Source organism: Phacochoerus africanus, chromosome 1 (genome assembly GCF_016906955.1).
Source record: "Phacochoerus africanus isolate WHEZ1 chromosome 1, ROS_Pafr_v1, whole genome shotgun sequence".
NCBI lineage: Eukaryota > Metazoa > Chordata > Mammalia > Artiodactyla > Suidae > Phacochoerus > Phacochoerus africanus.
Genome location: NC_062544.1, coordinates 129,202,388 through 129,219,163, shown reverse-complemented (window position 1 = coordinate 129,219,163; position 16,776 = coordinate 129,202,388). Strand labels below are relative to the sequence as shown.

The 16,776-nt window shown below is 36.3% G+C and overlaps 1 protein-coding gene across 1 annotated transcript in view; it reads left to right on the top strand.

The window, feature by feature from the left end:
- Window positions 1–16,776, top strand: part of SUCLG2 (succinate-CoA ligase GDP-forming subunit beta) — a 262,823-nt gene that overhangs the window by 135,840 nt on the left and 110,207 nt on the right. Inside the window, exons 5-7 of the mRNA XM_047778950.1 lie at window positions 155–307; window positions 2,109–2,198; window positions 8,559–8,655. Coding sequence (XP_047634906.1) covers window positions 155–307; window positions 2,109–2,198; window positions 8,559–8,655 — 340 coding nt within the window. The remainder of the gene's footprint in view (window positions 1–154; window positions 308–2,108; window positions 2,199–8,558; window positions 8,656–16,776) is intronic.

Below are 16,776 nucleotides of genomic sequence, written 5' to 3'. Positions count from 1 at the left end.
GGTACTAAGTACCATGAAAGCAGAGCTCTCTAATCTCACCAGGTTTAAAGAGCCTGAAAATGAAGCTGTTTGATTTGTGTAACAAGTTTGTTTAGATTTCTAAGTGGGACTCAGTTTTATGCTGACTGACTTTTGCCTTTCCCTAATGTGGTAGGTGATGGTAGCTGAAGCATTGGACATTTCCAGGGAAACCTACCTGGCCATTCTTATGGACCGGTCTTGCAATGGTCCCGTACTGGTGGGCAGCCCTCAGGGAGGTGTCGACATTGAAGAAGTGGCAGCTTCAAACCCAGAACTTATTTTTAAGGTATGTTTAGATTCCTGACTGTGCTGAGTTCATTGATTGTTGGTGTACAAGTTGTTAAAGATTTCATGTTAAATCTGAGGCTAGTACTGGTATATTTGTTTCTGGATTTAAGGCACGAAGATGTTGAGTTCTTTTTCTTACTGAGTGTCTACTTGATGTTGGGTAGAATGAAAGTATGCACTTTCTTTGCTTTTTCCCTCCCTTTGTTCTTTCTTCTTTCTTGCCTTTTTGTCTCCCCTCGTTTCTTTCCATCCAACCTGCTCCAGTAATTAACCAATGGAGAGGACTGTGATATTTCCATTTCCTCTTGGTTAACTCTATCCCATTTAACAGCATATAGTATCCAGAAATTTTCTCCTAGGAAACCAGATATGAACTAGAGAGAGCATTGATGTCTTTCAGTATTATTGGTGTAAAGGAGGATCCTTCTAAGGCCCAGCACCTGTCATTTTGTGACAATCCTTTAAATCTTATTTTATTTTTTTAATTTATTTTTTTGCTTTTTAGGGCCACGCTCTTGGCATAGGAAAGTTCCCAGACCAAGGGTTGAATTGGAGCTGCAGCTGCCGACCTAAGCCACAACCACAGCAGTACTTGATCAGAGCCTCATCTGTGACCTAGCCCACAGCTCATGGCAGCTCTGGATCCTTTAACCACCAAGTGAGGCCAGGGATCGAACCCACATCCTCATGAATACTAGTTGGATTCGTTTCCTCTGTGACACAACAAGATCTCCCAATCTTTTAAATCTTGTGCTTTGCTTTTTTAAAATATTAAGTACTAGTCAAAGAGATCTTAGGTCAAATCCTAATTCGCCAGTAAGTTTCACTAAGTGTCACTAAGCCTCATTTTTTGAATTAAAATGGAAATGGGAGTGATTTGTACATTGTAGAATTGTGAGGATTAAATAAGGTGTTATATTTAAAGTGCTTCTTAACCTACCTCAGCTATAAGAAGAAAAATCTAAGGTCTTTAGAACTATAATTTCAGTTTTTAATTCTGAGTTAAGTATCAAAAAAACCATGTAAAAATGTTTCTAGCAGAAATACTCTTCATTTCTTTTAGAAAGTAATTTTTTTCCCCTCCCAAAAAAAGAATTTTATTTCTTAAATCTCTTCATTTAGATAAGAAACTAACACTTTGGAGGCTGGTTGTAAAATATTTTCACCATGTTTCATTTAAAGTTACCTACCTTGGAAATTAAATTGAGACTCTACATGCTGACTAGCCAGTAATACCTACCCATTTAAAAAAAAAATTAACATGATTTAAAACTAGCCATTCCATTTGTTATGAGAATACATGAAATGATGGATATGAAGAGCACTCAGTATCTTGGAGAGATTGGCCCTTTGTAGAATTAGAGTATAATTAATAATTATCATCATCAATAAAATGTAAGTCATAAGGGAATATTTAACCTATATATGACAAGCTCTAAACTTAATATTAAGGCAAGAAAAACTTACTTGGAGGCCTTCCAAAAAATGTCATAAAAATTAACTGACTAAATATTCGTCAGTGCCATCTGTGTAGTAATTAAAAGTGAAAACTGGCATCCGATTGTCTTGTCAGCATGCCACCCTGAAGAATTACATAGTTTTTGGAACGACTGTTTTATAGATGGTCTGCTAATTAAAATATACCCTATAGGCAGCTGCCGTAGCCCTGCTCAGAGATCTCTGGAAAGATATACTCTTTAATTATTCATTTGCAAATAAATACTAAGCATTTTGTTTTGAGGTTGTAAATCTTCTCATTTGACTGTATGAATTTTGCTCATTTAATTCATTTTTACTAGGAGCAAATTGACATTATTGAAGGAATAAAGGACAGCCAGGCTCAGCGGATGGCAGAAAATCTAGGCTTCCTCGGGCCTTTGCAAAACCAGGTACCTGAGCAATTGGAGGCCAGTGGGTCTGTTTCAGAAAACATTTGGGAACTTGCTTAATTGCCTTTAATGTTTGTGACTACCAGGAAATAGGATAATTTATTATCTTTTTTTTCCTGCAGTTGTTTATGATGAAAAAGCATTTCCCTAGTGTTCCAAAGAGGATGTTCATGACATGTATATTTCTATATATCTTAGTTTGTAGGTGTATGAGTATGTGTGGCACATGCAGACACATATACTTTGTTATGTATGTTAGTCTCTTTATTTTTTCTGTTTTGTTCCTTCGGTTGTTTATGATGAAAAAATATTTCCCTGGTGTTCTAAAGAGGATGTTTATGGCGTGTTTATATATATATCAGTGTGTATGTGTATGTGTCACATGCAGACACATACACTTTGTTATGTATATTCTTTATTACATATGTCAGTCTCTTTATTTTTTCTGTGGCATTGTAGCTCCAGTGTATGAGTTATAAGAGGCAATATAGTGGTTAGAAGCACAAGCTGTAGAGTCAGGTAGACATGAATTTGAAATCCTGTACTGCTCCCCAGTATATGTGTGATTCAGACCATCTGAACATCACTTTCATCATCTGTAAAATGGAGGTGATGAAATCCTAGCTAAGAGGGTTATTATGAGTAGTGAGTACACTGTTTTGTGAAAGTACATATTCCATACTTCATAAAAGTCAGTTATTATTGTTATTAATACTATTAATTCCTTTACTAATTGTTATTCTTTCAAAACTAGTGGGCATTTGAGATTCATATTAATGGCACAGAGTTGATATTTCACTGGAAACAGCTTAAATTATGCCAATTTAGTTATTATATATTTTGGTTTTAAAGACAGAAAAGTTGTCCTCTGAGTTATTAAGGGAGAGAGTCTGTCTTGAGCATCACAGTCTTGCACAGTCTGTGGTCCTGCTCATGGAGCCTGATTTTATGTCTGCCTAGGCAAGCTTCCTTGTCTCACAGTAAAGTCAGAAGAACTTAGTGGCTATTTTTTTTCCTCTTCTATTATTAAGAAAAGCCATCTTAATAATCCTAAGGTGGCTGTGCGTGTGTATGTGTGTGTGTTTGTGTGTATTGTCTTAGGATCTGGGATGGTTATAGAGAGTTTATTTTAATTTAGTTGGGCAAGATTCCTCCAGTAAAACAGTAGATTGTGCACTCTGTTCTTTCTGGCTTTACTTTTTCTTTTGATTGATTCTATCTCTAGAAGTTTAAGAGTAACACTACGGCAAGTCATAAAAAAGTGAAGCAGAATAAGACTTTAAAATATGTTTGTTTAAATTAAGAGAGGACAGCACTTATTTGAAGATGGTGGAAAAGACTCACTTGGAAAGCAAAAGGTTCAAGATGGTAGTAAGAAACCAGATCATCTGGGACTAAACCTGAGTAAGAGATAGAAAGAGCCAGAGTTCCATGGACAGTTAGAGGAACTAATTATTATTACTGAGACTGGCAAAGAGATGGCAAGTTAGTGACCTGCTGAAAGGAAGACACTGGCAGATTCATGGGTAAGGGCTACAGTGATTGGTTTCACCTGAGAATGAAGCCACCGACTATATTTGCTGGTCATTGGAATTTATGAAGAAGCTTCTTGTGTAGGGGTGGTGGTCACGGAGAGCCACTCTCCATGTAGTCCCTGTGTTCTAGCTACAGTCAGCTCCAGAATGTGCCCAGTCACAATTTACACAATGTCCCTTTGCACATCTGTATTTCTCTTGGACATTTGCAGTCACCTTTGCTGGGCCCTTACATGAACCACAGCAGGGTCTTGGTCCGTCTTGCTCACTGCTGTGTTGCCAAAAAAGTGCTCGGCAGATATATGAGGTGTCCAAGAAATAGCTATTAGGTGTGTGTATAAGTGCAATAACACATCTAGGACATCCACTGGCAAGAGATTACCATTGTGTCAGTGACCAAAATATTGTGTCACGTGGAAAATATAATAAATCTGCTGACCACGTGGTTTGAAAGCTCAGGAGGTAAACAGAACAGGAGGTAACAATAGTATTACATATATCATAAACTACCCCATCCCCATCCCGCAACATAATGTATGACAATTAAGGTTTATTATTGCTCTGAAATGGCTGGGTCATGTTTTCCTAGTACCCCAGACCCTCTAGATTATGAATTATCTATGGAATGAAGGTGAACCTGTAGGTTCTCAGGGGTCATTAGTAGCAGTATTGTCATTATATTTTTAACTTAATATATCGAGGAAAGTAAAGAAGTGTTTTAGTTCTTTTTTTTTCCTTTTTTCATTGTCAACTATGTGAAATGCTTTCAATCTTCATTTGCTCAGCAAAGTTGACCAAGCTAATCTGCTGAATCCTGGGGAACAGAGATGATGAGAACTAGCCATTTTTCCCCAGGGACTCAGAGGGTAGTGGGCAGCCTGCCAGCAGCAAACATAGGAAGAGGGGGTGTGACAGAAAGAGAGGGTGATCTCAGCTGTAGTTGTGTTGTAATTTGTTCATCAGGGCACACCCATTTATATTTGCACAGTAGAACATGGAATGCCTGGCCCAGGAGCACTGGGGAAAGTGCTAGAGCTATAGCTTTCGGAACCTCTGCTTTATAGTGGTTCCTCCAGTCATGGGGGTTGGTGAAATGTTACAGGTCATCTGTGTAGTGTGAGCAGAGGAGGCACTTGAGAGGGGAAAATGTTTATTTAAAGAATCAGCTATTAGTGATCCTTTGATAGAGAAATGATATCTTAGAGGCCCCTAGATTCATTGTGACTTTGAAAGTTACTTCATTTTCATCTAGGATGTGGTTTAGGCCTTTGGAGGTGCCTCACTTGTGGATGAACAACATATAAAATGACTCTCTTATAAAATTATTAATATCTTTCCTGTGACTCATGCCTGTTGTCTCTATAATGTGGTGTAATAATACTAGATTTAACCAACAATAAATACCACCTTGTATAAAAACCTACCAAGTATATGTTTTATACCAAGTATAAAATACATTTCAGCAAGAATTGGCTGAAAAGACTCAAGCCCTGGGACAACTGAATATGATTAAAATCCATAGGTTCCTCAAGTATGTCTTAATTATCATCCATACTATTTTTTTCTAAAAAAATAGGCACCATGAATTGTCAGCATGTGCCTCTAGGATTTAAGCCTATGAAAATATCCAATAAGCCAAGTTTATACAGACTCATTAACTCTTCTGGGTGTGGTTTATACTTCTGGTTAGCTTTAAGAACATTACTGGGAGTTTGGAAATTACTAGATGCAAACTATTGCATTTGGAGTGGATAAGCAATGAGATCCTGCTATATAGCATGAGGAACTACAGTCACTTGTGATGGGACATGATGGAGGATAATGTGAGAAAAAGAATATATATATGTACGTGTGTGTGTGTATGTAAATAACTGGGTCACTTTGCTATACAGCAGCAATTGACAGAACAACATAAATCAACTACAATAGAAAAAATAAAACCTAAAAAAAAAAGAACGCATATGAATGTGGATAACATTAGTTTCTGGAGTGCATGAGAAATTTTTCAAAAATTTTTAAACTGTTGAAACATTTTTGAAGACATTGGTAAATTTGTCATAACTGCATGTGGCTCCAAGGATATTTGAATTTAGGCATTCAGTTTTTTTAACTGCTTAGTGAACAATGTTAACACAAAATTAATTCTGGCAAAAAAAGAAAACAAATATTCTGTATAGCATGGCTACTAATTGAGGAAATAGGTGGTAATAGCAAACTGGTGACTGCACATTAACGAGCAGAATGTTTTCTCTGGCTTGTATTTAATCTGTTTTTCAAATTTGAATGCATTTAGAAATCAGGGGAGCCAAACTCAGCTTGCCACAGACCCTGCCATTTGCTGTTTTTATACCTGGGCAGCCTGACATGTTTGCCTGGATTACCTTTACTATCATTTGGTGTATAGCCTCTGGAGTAAGGCATGTTCTGTCTCCAAGGCAGGCTGGTTCTCCCTTGTAGATCTCATGACACAGATTTTATAACATATATTCCTTGTAGATCTTATAGCACAGACCTAGTCATGCTTTAAAAAATGTTTATAGTCTGCCTTTGCACAATAATAAATAGTCATAATAATGAATGCCTCCACCCACCTGGTGCTGTGTTAATATATAATTACAATGACAGTAACATGAGAAAATTCAGATTCATGACAAGTTAGGTTAATATAGGTTTAAAGAAGATTTGAGGCAACCCAGGTGTTGATAGACAACTGAATGGGTAAAAAAAACAATGTGGTAATATAATGGAAGGTTGTTCAGCCTTGAGAAAGTGGGTAATCCTGACCCATGCTGCAACATGGATAAGCCTTAAGGACATTATACTAAGTGAAAATAGCCAGTCACAAAAAGGCAAATATGTACCGTATCATTTATATGAAGTATCCAGAGTCATCAAATTCAATGATGGGAGGTAGACTGGGAGGGGTTGGGGGAGGGAAGAATGGGGAGTTGTTTAATGGGTATGGAGTTTCAGTTTTCATGATGAAAGGTTCTGGAGCTTGGTTGTATAACAACATGAATATTCTTTGTGTGTGTGTGTGTCTTTTTAGGTCCCATGGCATATGGAAGTTCCCAGGCAAGGGGTCGAATCAGAGCCATAGCTGTTAGCCTACACCACAGCCAAAGCAATGCAGGACCTGAGCCACGTCTGTGACCTTACACCACAGTTCACAGCAATGCCAGACCCTTAACCCACTGAGCGAGGCCAGGAATCGAACATGTGACTGTGTGGCTAGGGAGTCTAGTGAAGGTTCTGAGAGAGATCATTGTGTGCCTTGGGGATTTTGTATCATGTGCATGTATTATCTAGCCAGAAAAAAACTAGTATTAAAAATATTCATTCATAGTCATTATTTCTGTTTGTTTATGCCCACTGGCTTTCAAATTAGGATTTAAGGAAATTTACACATATACATAAAATAGAGATTACATGAATAACTACATCTCCAGGAATTCCTCAGTCTATACCTAAACAAAGAAGTCACTCTCAGTACTTCCCACAGTGAGACTTTATTCAAGGTAATTCGTTTTGTAGGTACTGTGAGAGCTGAGAAATTTCAGAGTAGATAGAAACAATGCAGAGATAAACAACAGGAAATTGTTGCTGTCTGTGTGCTCCAGGAACAAAGTAAGGTGGTGGTGTTACAGGATCTTGAAATAAGAGAAGTTGGGACCCTGGTCAGGAAGTCCAGAAGGAGATTCTGCCACAGGCAAAAAGAGAGGGTTAGAAATACTGCTTTTTTCGCCTTCCTCTCACCTCCTCTCCCAGTATTGCTTCCCATTGGCTGAACTGAGTTGGAAGCCAGCTGGCCCAGGAGCCTTGGAAGCATAGCCTACAAGTGTCAGTTCCCAGATAAACCAGAGTAGAGATGGGGAAAAGCCAGAAACAAATCTGAGGGCAGATAATGCAGGACAGGAACAACGAACAAAACTGAGGCGATGAGAAAACCATGGCTGGGAAATAAGATGGAGACAAGAATGAGACTTAAACCCAACATTCAGCCTTGATTGCACTCTGCAGTCTCACTGTGCTGCATCACAGGCTGTGTTCACTGCAGGTGCAAGCTTTCCAGGGTGGTATCACGCCTCATTCGTGATGTCTTTCCCTAGCTCCAGCTTACACAAAGCCAGCCTGCTGTGACATGAGCAATTAATAAATGTTGGTTGAAATGAATGAATGAGTGAGTGAATTTCAAGCAGAGTGAGAAAAATGAAGCCAAGGGTACAACGCCAGGGAAGCAATTGGGTATTCTTGCTCTTTGTGGTTTATGCCTTTGGGACAAACTTTTCAGTTTAAACTGTGTTGTTCAATAAGTGTACTGTTCAGAACTTACATCTTCCTGTTTTTAACAATTTCCATTAGACACTCAGTAATTGTTTCACAGATTATAGGTTTGGATTGATAAATACAATAACAGCTTTATTCTAGCATAATAAGAAAAACCTAGTCATTATAAACTCTCAAAATCATGTTTACCTTTTACTTAAATGGAGCTTGTTTGTATTAATGGTTGTATCTTGTACTGCAGTATAGCTCAGCTAATAGGGACATGATAATTTTCAGAAAGATTAACACTGTTTTTAGGCTGTACTGAAAATATTTTGTTTTCTTGTTAATAGTCTTTTTGGTGTCTGGAGGAAACTTGAGCAATTCCTTCTAATGAATAGCAGTAGAAATTAAAATAATTCTACTTTTCTGTTTTTCCTGTCAGAAAACTCTAAAAATAAAGACATAACTTGCTATTTTTAAGGTTTCATTAATGTAGCAAAATAAGTTTTTTTTTTTACTGCTTTCTTGTAATTTTATTTCATTTGATCACATTTAGGCTGCAGATCAAATTAAGAAGCTCTATAATCTCTTCCTGAAAATCGATGCTACTCAGGTGGAAGTGAATCCCTTTGGTGAAACTCCAGAAGGACAAGGTAAAAAAAAAAAGAGAAAAGAAAACAAATGAATGTAATTATTTATGCAAGCTATAAATTGTACAAAAAACTGTAGCAGCAGCTTTGCATTAATTTCTTTCAGTGATTTAATTTCTGCCATAGTTTCAAATGCTCCCATGATGCAGTTGAACATTTCAGCACTTGAATTTGTTTATAGCCAAATGCCAGGCCTCCCAGGAAGTTACTTCTTATTTTATTTTGAAACATCCATCCACCATCGCCCCCTAGTTTTCAGGCCCCTCACTGCTGCTACAGTGGCAGGGATTTAGGTGGAAACAGGAACCACAGTGCTTGGGTGAAATGAATGCACCTGTTTCTATGGAACTGGAACTGTTTGAAGCTTTTTGCCTAAATCTGCATACAATTTCACCTCATGTCTCCTGCTGAAGTTACATCATCATGATGAAGCCCCTAGTGCCCACCATCTAACTCTTTCCTGTTGCTTGGTTTAGCAGCTTTTGCTAGGTTTTTTGTTTATTTAAATCCAAAACAGTGGTAAAAGTAATACCTATTTTACAGAGCACTTGTCAAAATGAAGTGACTGGTGTTTTGTGTAAGCATCCAGTGTCAAATACAGAATAGGCTAGTCCCCAACATTTATAAAATATAATTGTTCTTCTCACATAGTATAAAAGTAGTCCAGGAAAGGTATAGATTTTATATTTTTGTCTATTTTTTGTTTCATTTGTTTGTTTTTAAAGATTTCAGATTAGGATAAGCAAAGAGCTCATGTTTAGAAAGCCATTGAAATTAATAGATTTGATGACGTACACTAGTGGGCACCAGATAAATTCTGTGAGTGATCTTTTAAATGAACTACCTTTATTCTTAAATGTTTAAAGAGCTGCATTTGGCTGTAAAATAATCAGTATTTTATAGAGAGGGGAAGAAAACTGTTTCTTCAACTCATATATCGGGCATTGTGATACACTTTTGTGTGTTTTCTTTGTTTATCATTTATCATAACCCTGCAGAGTTAGGAATTCTTTCTCCCATTTTATAGAAGACTGAAAAAGGAATGTTACTCCCTGATGGACAGCTAGTTATTGGAGCTGGTTTTCAAACCCTTGTATCTCAGAGTATGGTGTGCATGTTGATTCTAGTGTGCAAGACTAACTTATGGTGACCAGCCTTCTTTTCTCCTTTTTCTATACTTAAGTTCTCAATTTGCTTTCATCAGAGTGATCTACAATTAGTCTCCAGTTTGAGAATATCAATCAAAATTCATGCTTCATTGAGTGGCTGATAATTAAATCTGGAAGAGAAGATTCAATATAAGTTCTTAAATGTCATATATTGCTTTTCAAACCAATATGCACAAGCAACCTGGTTATTTCATATTAACCAAAGAAACATAGCAGGAAACAGGGGTACGAGAACATTTCCTTAGGGAGTGTTTGTAAAGCCTCAATAAATATGAAGTTTTCTTTTTAATTATTAAGAGAAAGGAAAATAAGTGAGGTTTTAAAAGGAATCATCATAAAATACAGTCATCATAAAACACAATTAATTGAAACGTCTTATGTGATATTTTTAAGAGCAAAATTATCTTTAGCTATTAATTTGTTAATTGTGCCATAACAGTTCAAATATAGAATTATAATCACAATTAAATGAGTGTGTTGGTTTATAACTCTAATGATCAGTAGTCAAATTAAACCCAGTTAGGAAACATTTATTAATGACCAAATGTACAAATTGATCTTCATCATTGTCACAGTCCCCTGAAGCAGTTTTTATTTAGGAGCTATAAAAGCAGTCATTTCTATCTTAGCAGTATTGATAATATTAATATTTATAATCAGAATATTGAAATTTTTCTATTTAGATCAGTAATAGAAAAACATATTACCTTTCTCATTAAAACTTCATTTTAACAATTACTCTTTTAATTCAGAAGTTTAAAAAGTTTGGCATTACACAAAACTTTTTACTTTAAAAGTTTTTACTTTAAACTTATTCATTGCACAGCTTCTTTATAAAAGAATTTCTTCAGCCTTCTCTTACTTGATGAGGAACATTTTTAAAAAATCCAAGTCACTGGGCATATATTTACAAAATAGATGACACTTGGTTGAATGAATAGCATCGGCCTTGGTAACATCTATGCTGCTAGGACACCCATGGGGAATTTTTGGTGCAGAGCAGGAAATGCACCCCAAGAACTATTTTTTTTCAATCTAATTAATAGTCTGATTCAAACAATATAAGTTGGCACTGCTGACTAATATGGTTTAGTTAGGATTATAATGGTTGTTAGTGATAGGAAACTACTTCAACATAGTTTTTGTTAAAAAGCTCCCTATAGAGAGGAGTACTTATTTTGTTTGTATTACAGGGAAGTTTAAGGAATGGGCTTCCTTAAGGTCTGAAGGGAATCCAAGATTCTCTGGTTGTTCAGCCCTGCTTGCCTCTAACTCATCATCTTTGTCAGCCAACACCTATGGATCTATGAGCAAAAATGGCTCCCAGTTCTGACCATACTTCTCCAGTAACCATAATAGTCCTTTCAAATAGTGGTTATTGTCCTTGCTTGGGTCACATGTCCATATATAGACCATTCACTGAGCTGAAATCATATGGTGTGAGAAAAGGCAGTTCCTCAATGGAAAAGGGACAATGAGTCAAAATATGTCAACAAGAATGACCTAAGTTTTTTTTTCTTTTTATTTATTTATTTTTTTAAATTATAGTTGATTTATAGTGTTGTATCAATTTCTGCAAAGTGACCCAGTCATATATTTATACATTTTTTTTCTCATATTATCTTCCATCATGTTCTGTTACAAAAGATTGGATATATTTCCCTGTTATACAGTAGGATTTCATTGTTTATCCGTTGTAATTGTAATAGTTTACATCTACTAACCACAAATTCCCTGTCCATCCCACTTCCTCCCCACTCCCACCTTGCAACCATAACTCTGTTCTCATTGTCTGTAAGCCTGTTTATGTTTTGTAGATAGGTTCATTTGTGCCATATTTTAGATTCTACATAGAAGTAATATCATAAGGTATTTGTCTTTCTCTTTCTGACTTACTTCATTTAGTATGAAATCTTTAGTTGCATCCATGTTGCTGCAGATGTCATTATTTTGTTCTTTTTTATGGCTGAGTAGTATTCCATTGTATATATGTACCACATCTTCTTAATCCATTAATTTGTCGATGGACATTGATATTGTTTCCATGACTTGACTATTGTGAATAGAACATAGGGGGTTCATATGTCTTTTTGAATTATAGTTTTGTCTAAATATGTACCCAGGAGTAGGATTGCTGAGTCACATTGTAGTTCTATTTTTATTTTTCTGAGGAACCTCCATACTGTTATCCATAGTGATTTTTCTGGTTTACATTCCCACCAACATTGTAGGAGGGTTCCTTTTTCTCCACATCCTCTTCAGCATTTGTTATTTGTTGACTTATTAACAATAGTCATTTTGCCTGGCGAGAGGTGGTACCTCATTTTAGTTTTGATTTGCATTTCTCAAATAATTAGCAATAGTGAGCATCTTTTCATATGTCTTTTGGCCACCTATATGTCTTTGGAGAAATATCTGTTTACATCATCTGTCCATTTTTTAAATTGCATTGTTTGATTTTTGTTATTGAGTTGTACAAGTTGCTTACATATTATGAAGAAAAGCTGAAAGCTTTCTCACTAAAGTCTGGAACAAACAAAGATGCCCACTCTCATCACTTTTATTCAGCATAGTATTGAAATTCCTATACACAGCAGTCGGACAAACAAAAGAAATAAAATGTATCCAAAATTAGAAGAGAAGAGGTAACGTTGTCACTATATACAGTTCTATATATAGAAAACTGGAAGGACTCCAAGTGAAAACTACTTGATCTGAAAAATAAATTCAACAAAGTAGCAGGTACAAGATTAACATTCAGAAATTGGTTGCATTTCTGCATTCTAGCAATAAAAAGGGATATAAAAAATACCTTTTAAAATCACACCCCCAAAAATAAGATCCCTGGGATTCAACCTGACCACAGAGGTGAAAGGTTTATATGCTGAGAACTATACAACATTAATAAAGGAAACTTAAGAGGGTTCAAAGACATGGAAAGATAACCTATGCTCCTGTGTTGGAAGAAATAATATTGTTAAAATGGCCATACAACCCAAAGCAATCTACAGTTCTAATGCAATCCCTATCAAATTTCCCATGACATTTTTCACAAAATTAGAACAAATAATCCAAAAATATATATTGAACCATAAAAGACCCTGAATTCTCAAGGCAATCCTGAGGAAAAAAACAAAACAGGAGGCATAACTCTCCCAGATTTCAAACAATATTATAAAACTACAGTAATTAAAACTGTGGCATTGTTACAGAAACAAACATAAGGATTAATGAAACAGAATAGAGAGCCTAAAAATAAACCCAGAGCCTAGAAATAAACCCAGACACCTGTAGTCAATTAATCTTTAGCAAAGGAAGCAAGAATATAAAATGGGAGAAAGTCTCCTCAGCACGTGGTATTGGGAAAACTGGACAGCTGCATGTAAATCAGTCAAACACATCCTCACATTACACACAAAAATAAGCTCAAAATGGCTTCAAGACTTAAGACACCATTAAAGTCTTAGAAGAGAACGAAGGCAAGACATTCTCTGACATCAGCCATACAAATGTTTTCTTAGGTCAGTCTCCTAAGGCAATAGAAATAAAGACAAAAAGAAACAAATGGGACCTAATCAAACTTACAAGTTTTGCATAGCAAAGGAAACCATGAAAAAACAAGCAAACAAACAAAAAACCAAACCAAAACAAAAAATACAAGCTGGGGAATGGGAGAAAATAATTTCAAACCATGCTACTGACAAGAGAATGACTTAACATTTATTAAAATGACAATAAGCTATTAATTAAATAGAAATGAACTGGTTTCCTTGCTTTTCCAATTGCAGTGCAAGATTTGCTTTTTAAAAATCATTTCCCTGTGTTTTTATTCATTTATTTATTTGTAAGCCACTATGAGATTTTATGTCCAATTTTATTTCATTCTGCTTTCAACCAGATCTGCCTGCACACAGAATCCTTTCTTCAGTGTCTTTAAAACAGTGTTTCCTAGTGGAGAGGATGGGCATTTTGTCTCCTAGGAACTGTTTGGCAATGCCCCTCCCCCCCTTTTTTTTGTACCAGCCCCTAACATATGGAGTTCTTGGTCTAGGGATCAGATCTGAACCACAGTTTCTATTTAAGTCACAGCTATATCAACCCCAGATATGGATCTCTAATCCACTGTTCCGGGCTGGAGATCAAATATTGTTCCCGGATTCCCAGGACACCACACATCCCATTGTACCACAGCAGAATCTCTACTACACATTTTTTTTTTTAACTAAGATGTAATTAACATATAACATTAAGCCATTAGTTTCAGGTATATAACACAGTAATTTGAGCTATATCTAGGTCTATGTCTAAGTAGCAAATGATCACCACAGTGAATCTAGTTAACATCTGCTTTTGCTTGTCACAACTTTTGGTGCAGGATTTTACTTGCACTCTAGTGGGTAGAGTCTGGGGATGGTGCTAAACATCATACAGTGCACAGCATTGACCCCATCAGAAAGTGATTTCACCCAATATGTCAGTACCCCGGAAATTAAGAATTCCTGCTGTATCGTGTTTTTGCCATTTGGAAGCCAAATCCATTCACCGAGCTAAGGGAATTAAACCCAATTTAAAACAGTGACTATCTGACCAAGATTTCATGAAAATTAAGGCTGGGTGATCCAAAGTTAACTGGCACATCAAATTCCTTTCTTTCTTCAGATTAATTTCCCTAAATAACCACCCTGTTGCTTTGTGTTAGCAAGCGCCCATGTTGTTGGTGGGTGTTTCTCTCTGTTTCTCTCTTTATACATAAGACTATTTTCAAGAACATTCTCAGTTCTCTACCTCCCCCCCCCCCGAAGTTCCCTCACGCCTAGTATCTATTTTCTCTTTCACAGCAACTACAGAAAAGTTTTCAAAAGAATACAACTCTTGGAACATCAACATTTAACAGAAAGCAGGACTAATTTGAAAGAATCAGCATTTTAAGGCCATCTTGGCAAAGTACATTTCAGTAGCATGTTATGGTTATTTATCGAAAATCAAATTCAGTACATTGCTTGAAGACAGATTATTTTTCAAACTAATTATGACAGTCTTATTTCCTGCTGTTTTTATGTTTCTTTTATGTGTGGCTCTCCCTTCTGAAATGCATTTTTCTTTTGTTTAATTCTGTGGCATATTCTTCTGTTAAAACTTTAAGGTCAGAGGCCTCTAACTGCCAGTTACATTCTTCAGTGAGGTTGTTGAATTAGCAGCTCACAGGATCTCACACCATTAAGCAAAAGAACAAAAACACCCTATGAATATAAGTACTGCAGCATTCTTTGATATTTGTTCAGAAGGAAAATTCATTTGTATAATCTATCAAGCATGTAACAATGTGCTTTTGATGGTGAAAATTGTTTTATAAATATTAATAGGTGTGTTTTTTTCACCCACTTTATACACAGAATGGCCTTTGTTCAAGTTGAATTTTCTGTAGAATTGAGGTTTCATCAATGTGACATTGAAAACCTTTATGTTTGAACCTAGCTCAGCACATCCAAGAATACATTTTTGCCATAGGTTATTGTTTTATTAAATGAAAAAGCCAAGGTCTAAGCAAGCAAGTTTATTTTATTGCCCTGCTGTTGACATAGGCAATCCATTTATAACCCACCAGTTCTGAAAGTGTACTTGGGGGTGTCTAATGGGGCAAATTAACATATGAGTCAATCAGCATGTAAGGATTAATCTACTACTTCCTTGCAAGCTACAAGTTTTGGTTATTTTGTTATACTTTATTGTTTTCATGCTAGTAGAATGTACTTGTCTAAGTTTAAACACAAGTGTGATACCTGTGACTATGATCAGTTGTAAAAACAGGAAGCAAGTGTGATGAGAACTGTGGCTTAGCAGAGATTGGCAACCTTTTTCTGTAAAAGGCCAGGTAGTAAATATTTGGGGGCCATGTAGTCTCTGTTGCGGGCATTGATCTCTGCTGTTGTTTTGGGCCAGCAACTTAGAGATAGGTAAAAAAATGGTTGTGGCTGAATTCCAGTAAAACCTTATTTACAAAAATAGGCCATGAGCTGGTCTGAGGGCTATACTCTGCCACCCCCTGACTTAGAGTCTCACTTGGAGCTGAAGTATACCCATCTGTAGCTACCCTGGCCTATGCAAAGGTGTGGTATGATTCAGGGATCATCAAAGGCATCTCTTTCATTATCCTTTAGGCAAAATCTACTTCATTGTTATCTATAAAGCCTGAAACACCAACCATTAAAATCTTTCCTATGGGAAAACTCTGATATATTTAGAATGTGACACACACACACACATATATATATATACATTTTATATTTATACACATATTTATATGTGTGTGTGTGTGTGTGTGTATACATATATGGCTGTGCCCGAGGCAAAAGTCCTGGACCAGGTACTGAACCCAAGCCACAGCAGTGACAACACTAAGTTCTTAACTACTAGGCCACCAGAGAACTCCAAAAGAGAGAATTTTTTATTGAAAACCATTTTTATCCTGTATATACATAAACTCCATTAGTTTACTTTACTTCAAATAGAGGACTAGGATTATAAGGGAGTGGGACAAAGTACAGGTCCTTTTCAGTGATAGGATGAGATGAGAGTCCTGTATTCTGTGCTGCAACACTGTGAAGTCCTAAGAAATCACTGTATGTATAGAGGATGGCAGGGGTAGTAGTAATAACCAGTGAGTGCCAGCTGTCAGTGAGGCTGAGTGCCTTGCATGCATTTCTCCTTCCAACAACACAATACAGTAGAAAGTAATCTGGTTCCTATTTGTTCCACAAGGCCAATGAGCTTAAGAGAGACGATGGCTCCCCATTCAGGAAGTGTGACAGTTGTATTTCATACCCAGGTGTTTTTGATGCCAGAATTTTACATTAAATGGTCAAGTTCAAGGGGAAACTTTCAAATGATATAATAACATTATAAACTGAGATTATAAGGCAGTAAAGCACTTTGTGTATTTGGAACCATTTAAAAA